Consider the following 18194-nt stretch of genomic DNA (forward strand, 5'->3'; position numbering starts at 1 on the left):
ACATTTATTTTCAACAAGAATGCTCTCTTTGCCTATGTTTATCTGATTTGTATGGCCTGCTTGCTTCTTCTGTCGTGTTATTTTGCTTCCAAGGTAGCAGAATTCTTTCACTTTATCTACTTCGTGGTCCCCAGTTTTGATGTTAAGTTTACCACTAATCTCTTTTCTACTACTCCACATCCTTCCTTGGTTTACTGTCAATCTATACTGTGTGCTCATTAGACTGTTCATTCCATTCAAAATATCATGCAGCTCTTCCTCTTTTTCACTGAGGACAGTGATGTCATCAGAGAATCTTTTCATTGATATCCTTTCACTCTGGATTTTAATCTCACTTCTGAACCTCTCTTTTATTTCCATCATTCCTTCTTTGGTGTACATACTGAACAGCAGGAGTGAAAGAATATAATACTGTGTTTTTACTTTTTCCAATCCGAGCACTTTATTCTTAGTCTTCCATTGTTATTTTTTGCCTACATACTGCATTTTGGCCATCTTTTCCTACAACTTATATCTATTTTCTTGAAAATTTACACTATCTTACATTGTTGAAAACTTTTTTAGGTTGACAAATCCCCTTGAACTAGGTCTTGATTTTTCTTAAATATTGCATTCATTATCAACTGCAATATCAGAACTGCCGGTCTGGTGCCTTTACCTTTCCTAAAGCAACACTGATTGTCACCTAATAAATCCACAGTTTTGTCCATTTGGGGTATCAAACTAAATTTAAAACTGGATTGAGGATTTCTTGGTAGGGAGGACACAGTGTGTTATATTAGATGAAGAAGCAAATTAAGATGTAGAAGTAGCTTGAGGCATACCCAAGGAAAGCAAACTGAAGCCTTGCTATTCATGTTGTATATTAGTGATCTGTAAGATGACATTAATAGTAAATTCAGATTTTTCAGTCAGTATGTGGTAAGATTTCAGTACAGTGCTAATTTTGAAAATTTGTTTTAAATGTTCAGAAATTGAAAATTGTGAACTTCATTAAATGAAGAAACTAATACCACACGATTATAATCAATGATGAATTGCAATGGTATCAGTGAACTCATATAAATACGCGGGTGTAACAATCTGTAGAGACAGGAAAAAGAATGATCACATACAATGAGTTACACCTAAAGTATGTGGTAGACTTTGATTGACTGGTAGGATCTTAGAAAAATCCAATCAGTCTACGGCAAGAATTGCATACGAAACACTAATTCAACCAGTCCTAGCTTACTGCTCAAATGAGAGAGGCCCATATTAAAGCATAATGTTTCACAGCTTCTGTAAATAATCTGCACTTAACTTTCACATTTTTTTCTCACTGAATGGGTGGCATAACTTTCCAGCAAATAAATGATCTTTCTCATTCCTGGTATCCACATATGACATATCATGAATTATTTGCTGGATGTATTCCAGTCTCTGTCTTCCTCAGCAGTTTTTGCCAGCTACAGCTCCCTCTAGTACCATGGAAGTCATTCCTTGATGTCTTAACAGGTGTCCTATCATCCTGTCCCTTCTCCTTGTCAGTGTTTTCCCCATATTCGTTTCCTCTCCAATTCTGCACAGAACCTCCTCATTTCTTACCCTATCAGTCCAATGAACTTTCAACATTCATCCATAACACTACATCGCGCATGCTTTAAATCTCTTCTGTTCCAGTATTCCCACAGTCCATGTTTCACTACCACCTAATAAACCATATAATGGTAAGACAGGTTTTAAATTGTAAGACATTTCCAGGGGCAGATGTGGACTCTGACGACAATATATGGGTTATGAACTGCAGATTAAAACTGAAGAAACTACAAAAAGGCAGGAATTTAAGGAGATGGGACCTAGATAAACTGAAAGAACCAGAGGTTGTAGAGAGTTTCAGACAGAGCATTAAGGAACAATTGACAATAACAGGGGGAAGAAATACAGTAGCAGTAGAATGGATAGCTTTGAGAGATGAAATAGTGAAGGCAGCAGAGGATCAAGTAGATAAAAATATGAGAGCTAGTAGAAATCCTTGGGTAACAGAAAATATATTGAATTAAATTGATGAAAGGAGAAAATATAAAAATGCAGTAAATGAAGTAGGCAAAAAGGAATACAAACGTTTCAAAAATGAGATCGACAGGAAGTGCAAATTGGGTAAACAGGGATGGCTAGAGAACAAATGTAAGAACGTAGAGGCATATATCACTAGGGGTAAGATAGAATCTGCCTACAGGAAAATTAAAGAGACCTTTGGAGAAAAGAGAACCACTTGTATCAATATCAAGAGCTCAGATGGAAAACCAGTTCTAAGCAAAGAGGGGAAAGAAGAAAGGTAGAAGTAGTATCTAGAGGGTCTATATGAGGGCGATGTACTTGAGGGCAATATTATGGAAATGGAAGAGGTTGTAGATGAAGATGAAATGGGAAATATGACACTGTGTGAAGAATTTGACAGAGCACTGCAATACCTAAGTCGGAACAAGGCCCTGGGAGTAGACAACATTCCATAAGAACTACTGATAGCCTTGGGAGAGCCAGCCCTGGCAAAACTCTACCATCTGGTGAGCAAGATGTGTGAGACAGGTGAATTACCCTCAGACTTCTAGAGCTTTTGACAGTGTTGACTGGAATATTCTCTTTCAAATTCTGAAGGTGGCAGGGGTAAAACGCAGGGAGCGAAAGGCTATTTACAATTTGTATAGAAACCAGAAGGCAGTTATAAGAGTCAAGGGGCATGAAAGGGAAGCAGTGGCGGGAAAGGAGTACGACAGGTTGTAGCCTATCTCCAATGTTTTTTGATCTGTATATTGCACAAACAATGAAGGAAACAAAAGAAAAATTTGCAGTAGGAATACAAGCCATGGAGAAGACATAAAAACTTTGCGGTTCGCCGATGACATTGTAATTCTGTCAGAGACAGCAAAGGATCTGGAAGAGCAGTTGAACGGAATGGTCAGTGTCATGAAAGGAGGATATCAGATGAACACTAACAAAAGCAAAACGATGATAATGGAATGTAGTCAAATTAGGTGATGCTGAGGGAATCAGATTAGGAAATGAGACACTTAAAGCAGTAGGTGAGTTTTGCTATTTTGGGGGCAAAATAACCGATGATGGTCGAAGTAGAGAGGATATAAAATGTAGATTAGCAAAGGTAAAGACGTCTTTCTGAAGAAGATAAATTTATTAACATCAAGTATAGATTTATGTGTCAGGAAGTCTTTTCTGGAAGTATTTGTGTGGAGTGCAGCCATGTATGGAAGTGAAACATTGATGATAAATTGTTTAGACAAGAAGAGAATAGAAGCTTTCGAAATGTGGTGTTACAGAAGAATGCTGTATATTAGATGGGTAGATCACATAACTAATAAGGAGGTAGTGAATAGAAGTGGGGAGAAGAGGAAATTGTGGCACAACCTGGCTAAATAAAAAGGGACTGGTTGTTGGGAAACGTTCTGAGGCATAAAGGAAAAAAATTGGAAATTTGGGGTAAGGTCTTATGGGACCAAACTGCTGAGGTCATCAGTGTCTAAGCCTATACACTACTTAATCTAACTTAAACTAACTATGGACAACACACACAGCCTTGCCCGAGGGAGGACTGTTCTCATTTCTGCTACTTCTCATTAGTTTGTCTTTCTTCAATTTACTCTCAATCCATACTCTGTACGCAATAGACCGTTCATTCCATTCAGCAGATCATGTAATTCCTCTTCACTTTCACTCTGGATAGCAATGTCATCACGAATCATATAATTGATATCCTTTCATCTTGGATTTTAATTCCACTCCTGAGTCTTTCTTCTATTTCCATCATTGCTCCTTTGATGAAAAGGTTGCACAGAAGGGGTGAAAGATGACATCTCTGTCTTACACCCTTTGTAATCTGGGCGCTTTGTTCTTGGTCATCCACTCTTATTATTCCCTCTTGGCTCTTGTACATATTGTATATTCCCTGCCTCTCCTAACCCTATTTTTCTCAGAATTTGGAACATCTTGCACCATTTTACATTGTCAGACGCCTTTTCTAGATTGACAAATATTATGAACGTGTTTTGATTTTTCTTTAGTCTCGCTTCCATTATCAACCACAACATCAGAATTGCCTCTCTGAAGCCTCTATCTTTCCTGAACCTCAACTGATCATAATCTAACAGATCCTCAATTTTCTTTTCCATTCTTCTGTATATCATTCCTGTGAGCAACTTGGATGCATGAGCTGTTAAGCTGATTGTGTGATAATTCTTGCACTTGTCAGCTCTTGCAGTCTTCGGAATTGTGTAGATTATATTTTTCTGAAAGTCAAATGCAGTGTCGCCAGACTTGTACATTCTACACACCAACTTGAACAGCTGTTTTATTGCCACTTCCACCACTGATTTTAGAAATTCTCATGCAATGTTATCTATCCTTTCTGCCTTATTTGATCTTAAGTCCTCCAAAGCTCTCTTAAATTCTGATTCTAATGATGGATCACCCATCCTTTCTAAATTGACTCTTGTTTCTTCTTTTATCACATCAGAAAAATCTTCCCACTCATAGGGGCCTTCAATGTACTATTTCCACCTCTATCCTGTCTCCTCTGCATTTAACAGAAGAATTGCTATTGCACTCTTAATGTTACCATCCTTGTTTTTAATTTCACTGAAGGTTGTTTTGACTTTCCTAAAAGGCGAGTCAGTCCTTCCGACAATAATTTTTTTTTCCATTTTTCACATTTCTCATGCAGCCATTTCATCTTAGCTTCCCTGCACTTCCTATTTATTTCACCCACCAGTGACACGTATTTCTGTATTCCTGAATATTTTTTCCTTCTTTTGTCGATCAATTGAAGTAATTCTTCTGTTACCCATGGTTTCTTTGCAGTTACCTTTTTTGGTCCTATGTTTTGCTTTCCAACTTCCATGATTGCTCTTTTTAGAGATGTCCATTCCTCTGCAACAGTACTGCCTACTGAACTATTCCTTATTGCTGTGTCTATAACCATAGAGTACATCAAGCGTATCTCATCATTCCTTAGTACTTGCATATCCCACTTTTTTGCATATTGATTCTTCAGCCTACTGTGCATCACTAATACATTGTCATCTGAGCCTATATCTGCTCCTGGGTATGCCTTAAATCGAGTACCTGATTTCAGAATCTCTGTCTGACCATGATGAAATCTAACTGAAATCTTCCCGTATCACTCGGTCTTCTCCAAGTATTCCTCATCCTCTTGTGATTCTTGAACAGAGTATTTGCTATTACTAGTTGAACTGAATTAGTCTTTCTCCTCTCTCATTCCTTGTCCCAAGCCCATATTCTCTTGTAACCTTTTCTTCTGCTCCTTCCCCTACAATGACTATTAGATTTTCATCTCCCTTTATGTACTGTATTACTCTTTCAATATCCTCATATACTTTCTCTATCTCCTCAAGTTCAGATTGCGAAATCAACATGTATACCTGAACTATCATTGTCAGTGTTGGTTTGCTGTCAAGTCTGATAAGAACAACACTATCACTGAACTGTTCACAGTAACACACTCTCTGCCCTACCTTCTTATTCATAATGAACCCTACTCCCATTATACCATTTTCTACTGTGGTTGACATCACCCCATACTCATCTGACCAGAAATCCTTGTCTTCTTTCCAATTCACTTCACTTTCCCCTACTATATGTAGCTTGAGCCTTTGCATTTCTCATTTGAGACTTTCTAGCTTCCCTACCACATTCAAGCTTCTGACATTCCAGGCCCTCACTAGTAAAACGTTATCCTTTTGTTGGTTACTCAGTCTTTTTATCATGGTGACCTCCCCTCCTGGAGACCCATAAGGGGGACTATTCTCAAATCTTTTGCCAGTGGAGAGATCATCATGATACTTTTTCAGTTACAGGCCACATGTCCTGTGGATCCACTTTAGATGTCTTTAATGCAGTGGTTTCCATTGCCTTCTGCATCCTCATGGCATTGATTATTGCTTATTCTTCCCATTTAGGGGCAGTTTCCCACCCCAAGGACAAGAGAGTGCCCTGAACCTCTGTTTGCTTCTCCACCCTCTTTGACAAGGCTGTTAGCAGAATGAGGATGACTTCTTATTGCCAGAAGTCTTTGTCCACCAATGCTGATTATTAATCAAATTTTTTGATTACTAATCAAAAACACTACCCCTAGACCATGGTTCCAGTTTGATGGTACACTAATTATTAAAATGACGTAGTTGACACATTAGAATTCATCTTTCACCAATTTAGTTTCACAAAGACTTTCACCAAAATCTCATTAGTGTAACGCTAGACTAAAACTGATTTCCTATGGTTACCACCACTGGTCCTTATATAACATCCAACAATAACAGGATCTTTTTACAAACTGTTTAAACTGAACACATGTACAGGATGGCGGGTATGGGCAGGCGGTGGGCGTTATGGAATAATAGTGTAAATTTTAGAGAAAGGCCATTTATTGGCTAAAGCATGATGAAAGGGGCTACATAGGCCTAGGGAGGTGAGGGTGAGCCAGGGCTTACAATCTGGCGAACATTGTTCGCGAAGCTACCGAAAGTGGTTGTCTGCCAAAACTAAATCCACAGTGCCGCAGCACCGGGAGAAGCGGGAGATGTTCAGTGCTACAGGGCGCGCATCCGACTCGCGGGTGAGCAAGAATACAAGGGAGCGGGCCCGGCGACGGGCGGCCGGGTATATTCGACGCACCACGCGGCTTCCTCCACCCTGATTGGTCAGGACCGAGCAAACCGTGCGGGCGGCATGGAACTTTCTAGAGCGTTGCCTGCTAAGCGACGCCTGGGGCGGCGTTACCTCGTAAGCACATGAGAGAGGCGCGTGATCAAGGTGCCCTTCCTCGGTGCTGACTTCCTGTTACTAGACCGTGGGACGAAAGAATTTACAGGCAGCTAACACTGCCGGCCGTGGCTTGGCCGTAATGGAAAAATGAAGTTACCGGTTTGAGGCTCATATAATAAAGTAAAATCCCTTATTGTCTGGCTCATCCTTTACATTCCTCCCCCTTCCGTGGGAGCGGAGAATGTACGTGAATTCGCTCAATGTAATTATTATTTGAATGTAAACAAATTTATCTTGCAAAAGAAAGTGAACATTGGCTCTCACGGAAGACGGCAGGGGTCTTAATCTATGGGAGGGTATAGAGACTCTAAAGACCTCCTAAGGGTCGCAAGGGGACTTACACATGTCAACAATATTGTGTGTATACAAGAATCATCATAAAACATCAGAACATCATAAAATCATAACTAGAACACAATATACAGTGTGAGTTAGGTAATCATGTCAAGTGTTCTTGTTGCTAAGTTGAAGTAAAAATGTCTTCTTTTTTTTTCTTTTGTTAGAATAAGTTGAAAATTTAAACATAGCACCACTGATGAGTCTCGGCGAGGGCGAGTGGCACGAGGCGGCGTGGTGTGTTGTCCTCAGCGGGCAGCGTGCAGGCTGCCAGCGGGTAGGGGGCGTGGCCGTGGCCAGGTCCGTGCACTGCAACTCAGCGCAGGGAGGGTATGAGGGGAGGTCCACACATTTGATTCTCATTCCTATACCAGATATGTCCGCTGAAACAGTAGCGCGTGCTTTTGTCACCCATTTGGTGTTACCATACGGAAGCCCGGAAGCTGTACTCACAGACCAAGGTACGAATTTCATGTCTGCGGTATTTACCGAAGTTTGTCGGTTATTGCGAATTAAAAAGTGGCGAACGACGCCGTTCCACCCAAAAGCAAACGGTCACCTGGAGCGAGTCCACCGCACCGTTATGCGCATGCTGTCTTACTATGTTAATAAACATCACTCTGACTGGGACAAGTATGTTCAATACGTTACGTCAGCATATAACAGCCGTGCCCATGAAGCTACAGGGTACTCACCTTATGAAGCAGTATATGGCCGCCCTATGAATTCGCCTTTTGAAATTGACAAACTGCCCCCTGGAATTAAATCCAAAGATGTGAAAGGTCTAGCTCGACGTCTAAAATCCATTTGGAAAAAAGTAAGAGGGAACAATGCCCGAGCCACCGCCCAACAGTTAAAGAGAAGTAATCAAAAAGCAAAAATGCCTGAGTACAAGGTAGGAGACCTAGTAATGTTGAGCAATCCAGTAGTTAAAAAGGGAAGAACCAAAAAGTTTACACCTACTTACGAAGGACCGTACCGTATCATCCGGCTTACTTCACCAGTAAATGCGGAAATTCAGTTAGCGGAACGGACAGTGATCGTTCATTTTGACAGATTGAAACTGTATAGAGGACCCGAGCCACCCCCACCTAATAGTGAAACCGGGCCTATTACGCCAGTAGTTCCACCCAAAAAAACAAGAAAGAAGGTAATACAACCGCCTAGACAGCAACGTAGATATGCTCTAAGGTCAAACCCCTATGATTTGCGTTCCAGAAAGTAGGTCTGAAATGGTATGTAAACAGTTGGAAAAGCCCTGCATGCAGCAAGAGAATTAATTGACGGAAAACACCACAGTTACTATACATTTAATTAAGTTGTGCATGTTAGTTATAAGTAGACATAAGAATTGGCAACCATTGGTAGCTGGTAATAGAATTTATGATGTCACATGCTAATGGAAGTGATGAAAGTTATGTAATCATTTTGTCTTGTTTTTTAACGTCTCCAGTAATGTTATCGTAGCAGTCGAGAATTAAAAACACAACCATTTTTTAATCATGGAATTAAGGGGAAAGTTGTCCTTGTCAAAAGAACACGTAGAGAAAGAATCAGTTAATCTACAATATATCAAAGGGATTCACATTTCACCTGTTAATTTAGTGAATAGTGCACGAACACAGCTGCTAAAGCTTTACCATAAAAACATGATAGTAACACGCCTTCGTAACTGCCAGTAGATCAGTGACTACATACTGCCGTCTACCTGTCCTTTGAAATACGCCCAATTACATGTATGTGTCGCTAAATGATCACACAACGATAATAACAAGAATAAGTATGTCCAAGTTAAACAACCAATATGTTACTCTAAAGAAAAGGAGTCCTCCTCAAGTGCTATTTTATTGTTTTCATGATGCGATGTGAACAGACAAGGTAAGTTTTCTTGGTACCACGTATTTCTGTATATTAAATGCCACGGAAGGAGTCGCGTAAATACCGCCGCTGTTGTCTACAGCTGTTCAACATGCGGCGAGACAAAAGAACATGAAAAAACAAAAAGAATGTTGCAGCCAGTATTAGAGGAATTTTCGTGGTTGTTTGAAGAGAGGCAGTTTCTACCGGCTACGGATTTGGTTCAGCACGAAATTCCGACCGGAGAAGCTCGGCCCATTGCACAAAAACCTTACCGTATACCATATCATTTGCAGTCTGTAGTTGAAGATACGATTCAGCAGCAAGTAGCTGCAGGAATCATACAACCTCCATTGCAGGTATATACGCACTGACATTAAGGCAAGGGATTAGTGTGGCATTCGTGTCTTTCCAACGTGCATGTGGTAAATGTGGAGACATGAACTATGGCAAAGTTTTTACCACACACATACAAACAGGACCAACAGGCTGTTATTCTTTTCGTGGCTGCTAAAGGACAAACACTGGTAGACATCCATCAGAGGATGAAGAATGCGTATGGGACAGCATGTCTGTCAAAAAATGCCATTGTGGAATTAAGATGAAATGTCTGGAACAACTGCGACAGGGGGTGTTGTTGTGTCTTGATAATGCATGTCCGCATATCACAAATATCTTAACACAGAAGTTACAACAATTAAAGTCGGAGAGACTCAAGCACTCACCCTATAGTCTTGATCTCTCCCCATATGGTCACCATGCCTTCAGTCCCATAAAAAGGCTTTGAAGGTTAATGCTTCCTGTTGTACGAGAGTGTGCAGCAGACAGTTACAGACTAGTTCACACAGCAGAACGTGGTATTTTACTAAATGGGTATCTTCAGCCTGATGCATTGGTGGGGTGATTGCCTCAATGCTCATGACGATTTTGCCTGATTGACATAAAGGTCCTGGGCTTTACTGCTTTCAAATGGAATCTTTTTGATCACCTCTTACAATATGCATTCTCAGTGAGAGATTTCAATGGCTTAAAAGTCACAGTCAGCTTTGTGATTTTTTGGTATGACATTAGTAAAATTAAAGACATGTTATCTGATGTTCTAAGTGACAAGTGCTTCAAACTGAGCAATGGTTTTAGTCATGGACAGACCAAGAACATCAGACTTGTCAATTTTAAAGATGAACTTCAATTGGTTTCACTGTTGGTAAAGCCTGGTAGCACACCAAGTGAAACTTTGAAACTCACAAAAAGAGTATGGCATTGTGTGCATGTAAGTGTAACCTTACAAATTTTGCTAACACAACCAGTGACAGTAGCAAGGGGAGAAAAAAGTTTTTGGAAGCTTAAATTGATTTATGTCAACAATGGGCCAAGCACAACTGTGTGGCATGGCAACAGTGTCAATTGAACAAATGCTAGGTGATGTTTGGGTTTCAGTGAAGTCATACAGTAGTTCGCTGTTGCCAAAGCAAGAAAAATATCTGCAATATAAGATAATTGTATAAACAGATGTTTATCATTAATTTTAGTTTTGATTTGTTGACATGTCAAGCATTTTCATTCATTTACTTAATTGTATAAACAGATGTTTATCATTAATTTTAGTTTTGATTTATTGACATGTCAAGCATTTTCATTCATTTACTTAATAAAGATTTGTTGTAGGGTAGGCCTACATTTTTTTGTCTAGCAACGAAACAAGTTGCTATATGTCACCCGCCTGTTCAAAACCAGAGCTGGAGCTGTTATTTCACATACTGTAGTCTGTTCCTTTTCCTTGTTTGCTGAAACCCATAGTTCTGCTTGGAACTCGTTGACATAATTTGGGACATTTTGTGCTTTTCACAACTTCTGCTGATGTATGTGACCTACCACTGTTTACCACTGCGGTGAACAGTCGTTCAGTGTGCAGTGAACAGGTGTGCATTAGTTTCTTTGTCTTTGTGGTGGTGTGCTACAAATATGTACCACATGGGAAGATAAATGTCTATATAAATATTCACCTGCAAAAAACCTCTCTATCCCATGCCTCAGTACTGCAAGAAATCTACTCACTCTACTCTCCGCTTGCTACTGCCCCCATGGTGGTCATGGTGCTCTTCCCTCCATGCCACATGGTCCCGTCTGTTCTGGGAACAAGAAAAAGTGAGCAGATTCTGTTGTGTACTCTGCGAGTGACACAACTATATTTTGACAGATGTAATTAATTTTGGAGTTATAACTCAAAAGGTATTACACTGTTAACATTTCATGATGGTGTAGCACCCAAAAACTGATTTATGTAACAAGTAATAAATATTGTAGAATATTACACCAAAGTTACCTGGCTCTGGTCTAAAGGTTTATTTATGCCAGAAAGGTGGATGAGTAAGTGTTATATGTGAAAATAAGATATCATGGATGAACAACATTATGAAATAGGTTGACTATGCCTCAAAATACATGGAGGGGGTGGCTGGAGGCGAGAGGGTGGTAATGTTTGAAATTTTCACACAGTGGCGTAATGATTAAAGCTGGCCCTGCCCAGGACTCAAACTAAAACTCCAGCATAAGTTTCAGTTAAACACACATGGTCGTGGTGGTAGCAGCAGCAGCAGCAGCAGCAGTAGCAGTAGGTTTTTCATATGTGTCCCACAATTACAAGGATATTGGACATATCATTGTATGATAGTTTAAGGGAAAAGAAGAACTTAATTCATCTGCAGAGGCATACTTACACATCTAGTTTGACAAGGATGGGACAGGCAGTTGGCTGTGACCTTGTAGTAGGAATCATCTTGGCATTTGCCTGAAATAATGTAGGGAAACCACAGAAACTTAAATCAGGATGGCTAGTTGGAGACTCCTAATTTAAAGGCCAGTCTGTAACAATAAGTAACCATTGTGGATATATTGTTGGTCCATGTGTCCTGATGTGCATAGTGATTGTTAATATTATTTATAGACATGAGCAGCCAGCCGGTGTGGCTGAGCGGTTCTAGGCGCTTCAGTCTGGAACCGCGCAACCGCTACAGTCGCAGGTTCGAATCCTGCCTCGGGAATGGATGTGTGTGATGTCCTTAGGTTAGTTAGGTTTAAGTAGTTCTAGGGGACTGATGACCTCAGATGTTAAGTCCCATAGTGCTCAGAGCCATTTGAACCATATTGAGACATGAGCAGAGATGTTGCACCTGGTCCTCCTACCAACTGGCCATCAATTTTTGTGTCACTTATGTGACACATCAATCTCTTACACATTTGTTTCTTTTATAAGCTGTAATCTGGGTGCTCCAGTAAGGGGAGGTGGGGTTGTCTCAAGAGCCAATGTGCTATGAGCTGATCGCAAGCTTCCACTCCCTGCATTCTCCGTTCAGGGCCCAAGTAAAAGTGTGCAGTTAATATATACACATTATTTCCTAATCGAACACTGCAAGCACTTATCAGCTGACATAAGGACCATGGTGATGATGTTTGGTTGCCATTTTGTGTATTGTAACTTCCCAATTGCTTGCCTGAAAAACTGAGTCAGCATCCATCCTTAATGATTAAGATGTTGAAATTGGAAAGGGGATACAGTGTCAGTATTATCTCTTACAGGGCTTTGGAGTATGGTTTTTGAAATAAGAAAGGGTAAAAATCATTATAGTGCAAAAGCTTGATGTAAAATGACAGATATGGTTTAGTGCTATAATTATTTACTGGTGTACATTTTTTACAAAACCCCTACTCATTCTTTGGCCATTTATTGTGCCACTTTATTCTCTTGTATAAAAGAGCTGTTCTGACATTCATGTTTATTCTTTCCTGTTAAATATAAGTTCTGTCTAGATTTTGTTCCATGGTCAGGGAGACAGCTTATTTTTTATGTGCATAACTGACTGGCAAATGTACTCAAATGGTTTACCTAAATCTCCAGGGTTTTGAATAGTTCTTTACAATGAGCCTTATTGCTGTCTTTGGCTATTAATCTCATGGCCCTTTCCTGTAGTTTGAAAATTGTCTTTGTATTTTGTGCATTTTTCTGCAAAAAATTACATATCTAACAACTGAGTGTAGGTATAAGTAACACAAGGTGTGATTGGAAAGTTTTAAGAATGGATCCGCTACTGCTTATTGGTTAGGCACGCAGGTACATGGAGGGTGGCGAGTGAATCATTTCCTTGTCCTTGAATGCCCTCAAAAAGGAAACTGCATTTCCTTTATTTAGTTCATTGTGGCAGCTGGTTGAGTGCGGCTCTGTTAGGACTTGTTGCTGGATTCTGTCTGCATGAAAATGGACGTAAAAATGGAGCAATGAGTTTGTGTGAAATTTTGTTTTAAAACTGGGAAATTAGCTTCTCAGACTTACAAACTATTAAAAATAGCTTTTGGAGATAATTGTATGAGCCAGTCAAATGTTTTAGCTGGTTCAACAGATTTAAAAATGGCCGTGAATCATTAGAAGATGAACCATGGTCCGGCCGTCCTTCCACCTCAAAAACGAATGAAAATGTTGTGAAAGTTTGCGACTTAGTGCACTCTGATCATAGATTTACAATTAGGGAGATGGCTGATGAACTTAATTTAAGTTTCTATGCAGTTCAGTCAATTTTAACTGAATATCTGAATATGCGACTTGAAGTGTGCAAAGTACTGCTTAATCGAACTAAAAATGACCCAGATTTGTCAAATAGGATAATTACAGGTGACAAATCAGGAGTATAGGGGTATGATCCTGAAACAAAAGTACAGTCTTCGCAGTGGAAGACACCAGGTTCACCACGACCGAAAAAAGCATGGCAAAGTCGGTTGAAAATGAAGACAACATTGGTCATTTTTTTTTTTATTCTACCAGTATTGTGCATCATGAATTTACCCCTGGAGGACAGACAATTAAACAGGAATACTACAAATGTATCGAGCATTTGCACAAAAAGGTGCAGAAGAAAAGGCCTGCATTGTGGAAAGACAGGAGTTGGGTGCTACACTGTGACAATGCTCTGGCTCATCGTGCCTTCTTCATCATTGAAGTTTTGACCAAATTCAAAATTCCTGTGCTTCCACAACTGCCATATTCCCCTGATTTGGCCACATGTGGACTTTTACATGTTTCCTTAACTGAAATTTTCACTGAAAGGGAAGCAATTTGACTCATTTGAAGACATCCAGGCAAATACAGAGGGCATCCTTAACACACTTCAGCAAAAAAATTTCCAGGAATGTTTCCAAAAGTGGAAACACTGTTGGAGTCGGTGTTTTCAGTCAGAAGGGGGCTATTTTGAAGGACATGCATCCCAGTAGCATTTAAGTACCACCATTGTACAATTACAAGCCCATTCTTAAAACTTTCCAATCACAGCTCGTATGTAACTAAAAGCCACTGCCCATTACACACTGATGATAAGACTTCAAGGGCATAACATGCTGATGGCATTCTGTTAGCAAATATCTTTGTATTTTCACACTATTTTAATTGAGAATCATAATTCATTCCTAGAAATGTTTCATTTGTTATGCAGTTTACATTTAATATAATAGTCATTTGTCCCTATTCAAATTAAAATCCAGTCATTTGTTTTCTTTGTGTTCAATATTACTTTGAAGCATATTGATCAACTTAAGAGCTTCCTTGAGGGTTTCATTTGTCTTATGTGCAATGAGTTTCCTTGTTTTCTTACTGACTATAGCACTGTTGTCATCAGCTAAGAGAATTTTTCTGCATGATTAACACTACTGCAAGTTCGCTAATACTGACCATGACTAGTTCTGGTCCTCAAATGCTAAGAGAGGAATTCTTATATTAATATAATGTGATTCTGTTAGAGTCTCACTGAAATTTTGGCCTTATTTGAGGTTTTGTGACCTCTGTGATTTGCACTCTGTCTGTCAGGTGTGGTGGAACGAACTGCAGCCGCCTAAAAGTCTATGATTTCTTGTTGATTGGATTTGGAACAAAGATGTTTTATCAAGAGATGAGTCAGTGAATTATGGTTCTTTTTTGTCAACAATGTGTACAAACAGTTCACAATAATAACTTCCAGGAGGCACAGAGTATTCAGCTTAAAATACTTGAGCAACAAGCAAAGTCTATGAAATATTTGGAATAACAAAAATTGAATGCTGCCATGTAAACTAATTGTGCTGACCAAAAACAGATAAGAAGAAAATGGAACAGATTTTATGACAACAGAAAATGAAGAAGTATTCAAAGCAGTGAAAAATAAGAGGAAAACATCAGAAAATAGCTTGTAGCAAATTTGAGAGCAAAAGACATTGAATTGAAATTAAACTCTGTTTAACAGGGGAGTCCTTTTTATTGCCAATCTCTGATTATTCTTGTACAGTGAGGGCCCCCTTGATTAGATTTTCTAAGTATTCTGGTTTGCTATATCTTTGCATTAATTTTCCCTCAGAATGAGAATGTCTCCCCAATTCACAAGGAGTGTTTTTGTTTTTGTTTCAAGTGACTGAGACTGCTCTTGAACCTACTCAATCTTTTTCCATTTTCACTGCTGTTAGGCACAGAAATTTAAAAATTTTAACAACTCATAGTACAATATGAAGCTATGTTAATCTTATTTTATAACTCTTGTAATTATCCTTTGTCACTACAAGAAAATGTGGTTCATTACCTGTGCCATTATTTGCAGTAGAACAATCTGTCGAAGATAAATGGTTTTCCCACTCATATTTGGTCCAGTTACAAGTTGAAAATTTTTATCTGCTGTGGCAAACTGTAAATTTGAAAGTAAGAAACTGTTTACATTGTCATACCACTTCATCATTATAACATGGGAAACTCAGAAAAATTAATCTTACAATATCATTAGGGACTGGCTCAGTTGGATTAATGAAATCCAATATGGGATGTCTTGAGCTCTTGACATCTAATCTATTTCCAAATTGTGGACAAACGTAACTTGGCAGAGCACTTAGTTTAGCAAATGATGTGAGCATGTCAAGTTCAGAAATTTTTTCACATAATTTATAAAGACATCCAACTTCTTCCCGAATTTCATTTAGTAGATCAAGAATCACTCTAAAACATAAAAATAACAGCAGGACAATAATTTTAATATTAAATACAATGAGCTGATGATTATAGTTATGGACTAGAATAGTTTATCCAATCATTGTAAGACCATTACACATGTTAAAAATGACTAAGAACATATTTCAAGTCAATGTAAAGAATTATAATATATATCAGTCTTTTTAAAAGAAATGTAAAACCTCCTATTTTTTATAAGTACATAGACCTATTTTTCAGGAATTTTAGGGCACTCAACAATGACACAATTAGCATTTTATTTTGTGTTGTACAACTAACAGAGAGAAGGGAAAAAAATTGAAGGCAACAGGACATAATGTATCAAGCAAAATTTTAGAGGTGACTTAGGTCACAAATGCATCTTTGTGGAATTATGACCTTCAAAGGACAGCCAATCAGCAATAAACATTCTGAAGAGTGTCATTTATCCTAACTTGTCCCATCTGGCAACTCTTATGTTAAAGGCCACAGATATTGGTTAATTGCTAAAATTAATTGCTTAACCTGAGCAGCCAAGGCTAGGCAACCTTTTCATTCTTACCCAAAGCTGGTTGCAGTAGATGAAATGTAATCATGATGTTTACTGGGTAAAGCTTGACCATTTAAGCAGCTAAGCTAAGGGTACAATAAATTCATTGATTTGTTGCATTAATAAGAAGTGCTTCAGAAACAACATGAAGAAAGGTAGCTGACATAAGACATAAATGCAGTGTTGTTAATGATGAAACCTAAAGACTATATATTTTATTTTTTTCTAATGCATAGGTACTGAGAATGGACTTTTATTCTAACATGTAGACAAGTAACAGTAAGATAAGAAAAGGATAAAAAATAAAACAAACATTTTTTTCTCAAATCAGTTTGTTCACAGAAACTGGTCAAAATTTCTACTTCCAACATCACTACAAAGTGGACACTAGCGAAGTAATGTTTGGAATACCTCCTAAAATATTACTGACATATCATGAATCTGCAATCTCAAATATTCTTGCAACCAGCTTTTCATTATGTTGAATCAGGCCTGGTAAAATGTGTCCTTCAGAAAAGCCCACAAAAAGAACAGTGATGTTAAATTGGGCAATTTTAGAGGCAACTCTCGGGAACTAATGGTCCCGACCCAACTATGCTCAAATATTTTAGTCAATTGTTGCCAGACTGATGACTATCAGATATTTACCACAAGTGCTCCTGAATATGCCATGGGTGATAACTGCACACATTAAACTCCCTTTCACAGCAAACATAGCCACAACAGTAAATAGAATGATACAGCAGAGATTACAATCATTGGGAAGCTGACAGTGTTCTAATTTCCAGCAATATGTACAGTCTTCTGAATTAAACGCAAGAATCTTTTGTGAACAATAGACATGCAAGCAGTTTTCATTTGCAACATTCCAGACAGCCTAATGAGTGAGACTGAGTTCATAAGCTACAGTTTTGTTGGTAACTGGAAGTAGAGATAGTGGAGTATTACTTCATCAAGTTCTGAACTGCTCGTTGTACTTTTGCCTCCTGCATTGGCTTTATCTTGTGTAAAAAAGCTCTATTATATGGCAAAAAAGTGTTGCAGGCAACATGTTTAAGAAAAATGTTAGAGAAAATTCAACTAGTCAGGAATAGAATAGAGAAGTCACCACTTATCTGACTTAATAACTGTGAAAATCACACATTAAATGACGTTACTAAGAACTAATCCTTTCTAGGTTTTTTTGAGAATTTGGTTGGTAGTAATTGCCTTTCAAGTTTTTCACAGACTTCTCAAATACTATTTTTTATTTGGCTGTTATTTGTCAGCAAATGTTCAACTATCCTTGAAACTGCACTTTAGCTCATTTCTCTGGATACTTTGTAATGTTATTAACCCACAGTGGGTGCTTCATAACCTGGTGACAATCATACTCACTCAGTAAAAATCCTGCAGTATGTCTGAATTGAGTTGTCTTTAACTGAATTGTTCAGTGTCTTGCACAAGTAATTAGCTTTCAGTTTTCCATCGAATTTGCTGAGTGAAGATATTTTTTGTGCCCTCCTCATCATTGTCATTAACACCTGACACTCAATGACACAATGACATGGAGAACCCATTGATGGGTGGCACAATCTGAGTGAAATATAATAAAAGAGAAAAATGTGTAGGTTCATATTTAATGTCTTG

At 38.6% G+C, this 18194-nt stretch overlaps 1 protein-coding gene across 1 annotated transcript in view; it reads right to left on the bottom strand.

The window, feature by feature from the left end:
* LOC126191820 (mutS protein homolog 4-like) overlaps positions 1-18194 on the bottom strand; it is a 317523-nt gene that overhangs the window by 106337 nt on the left and 192992 nt on the right. The window contains exons 12-13 of the mRNA XM_049932555.1: positions 15805-16024; positions 15618-15719 (exon numbers count right to left, since the gene is read on the bottom strand). Of these exons, the coding sequence (XP_049788512.1) occupies positions 15618-15719; positions 15805-16024 (322 nt within the window). The remainder of the gene's footprint in view (positions 1-15617; positions 15720-15804; positions 16025-18194) is intronic.

This window comes from Schistocerca nitens, chromosome 1 (genome assembly GCF_023898315.1).
Source record: "Schistocerca nitens isolate TAMUIC-IGC-003100 chromosome 1, iqSchNite1.1, whole genome shotgun sequence".
Taxonomy (NCBI): Eukaryota; Metazoa; Arthropoda; class Insecta; order Orthoptera; family Acrididae; genus Schistocerca; species Schistocerca nitens.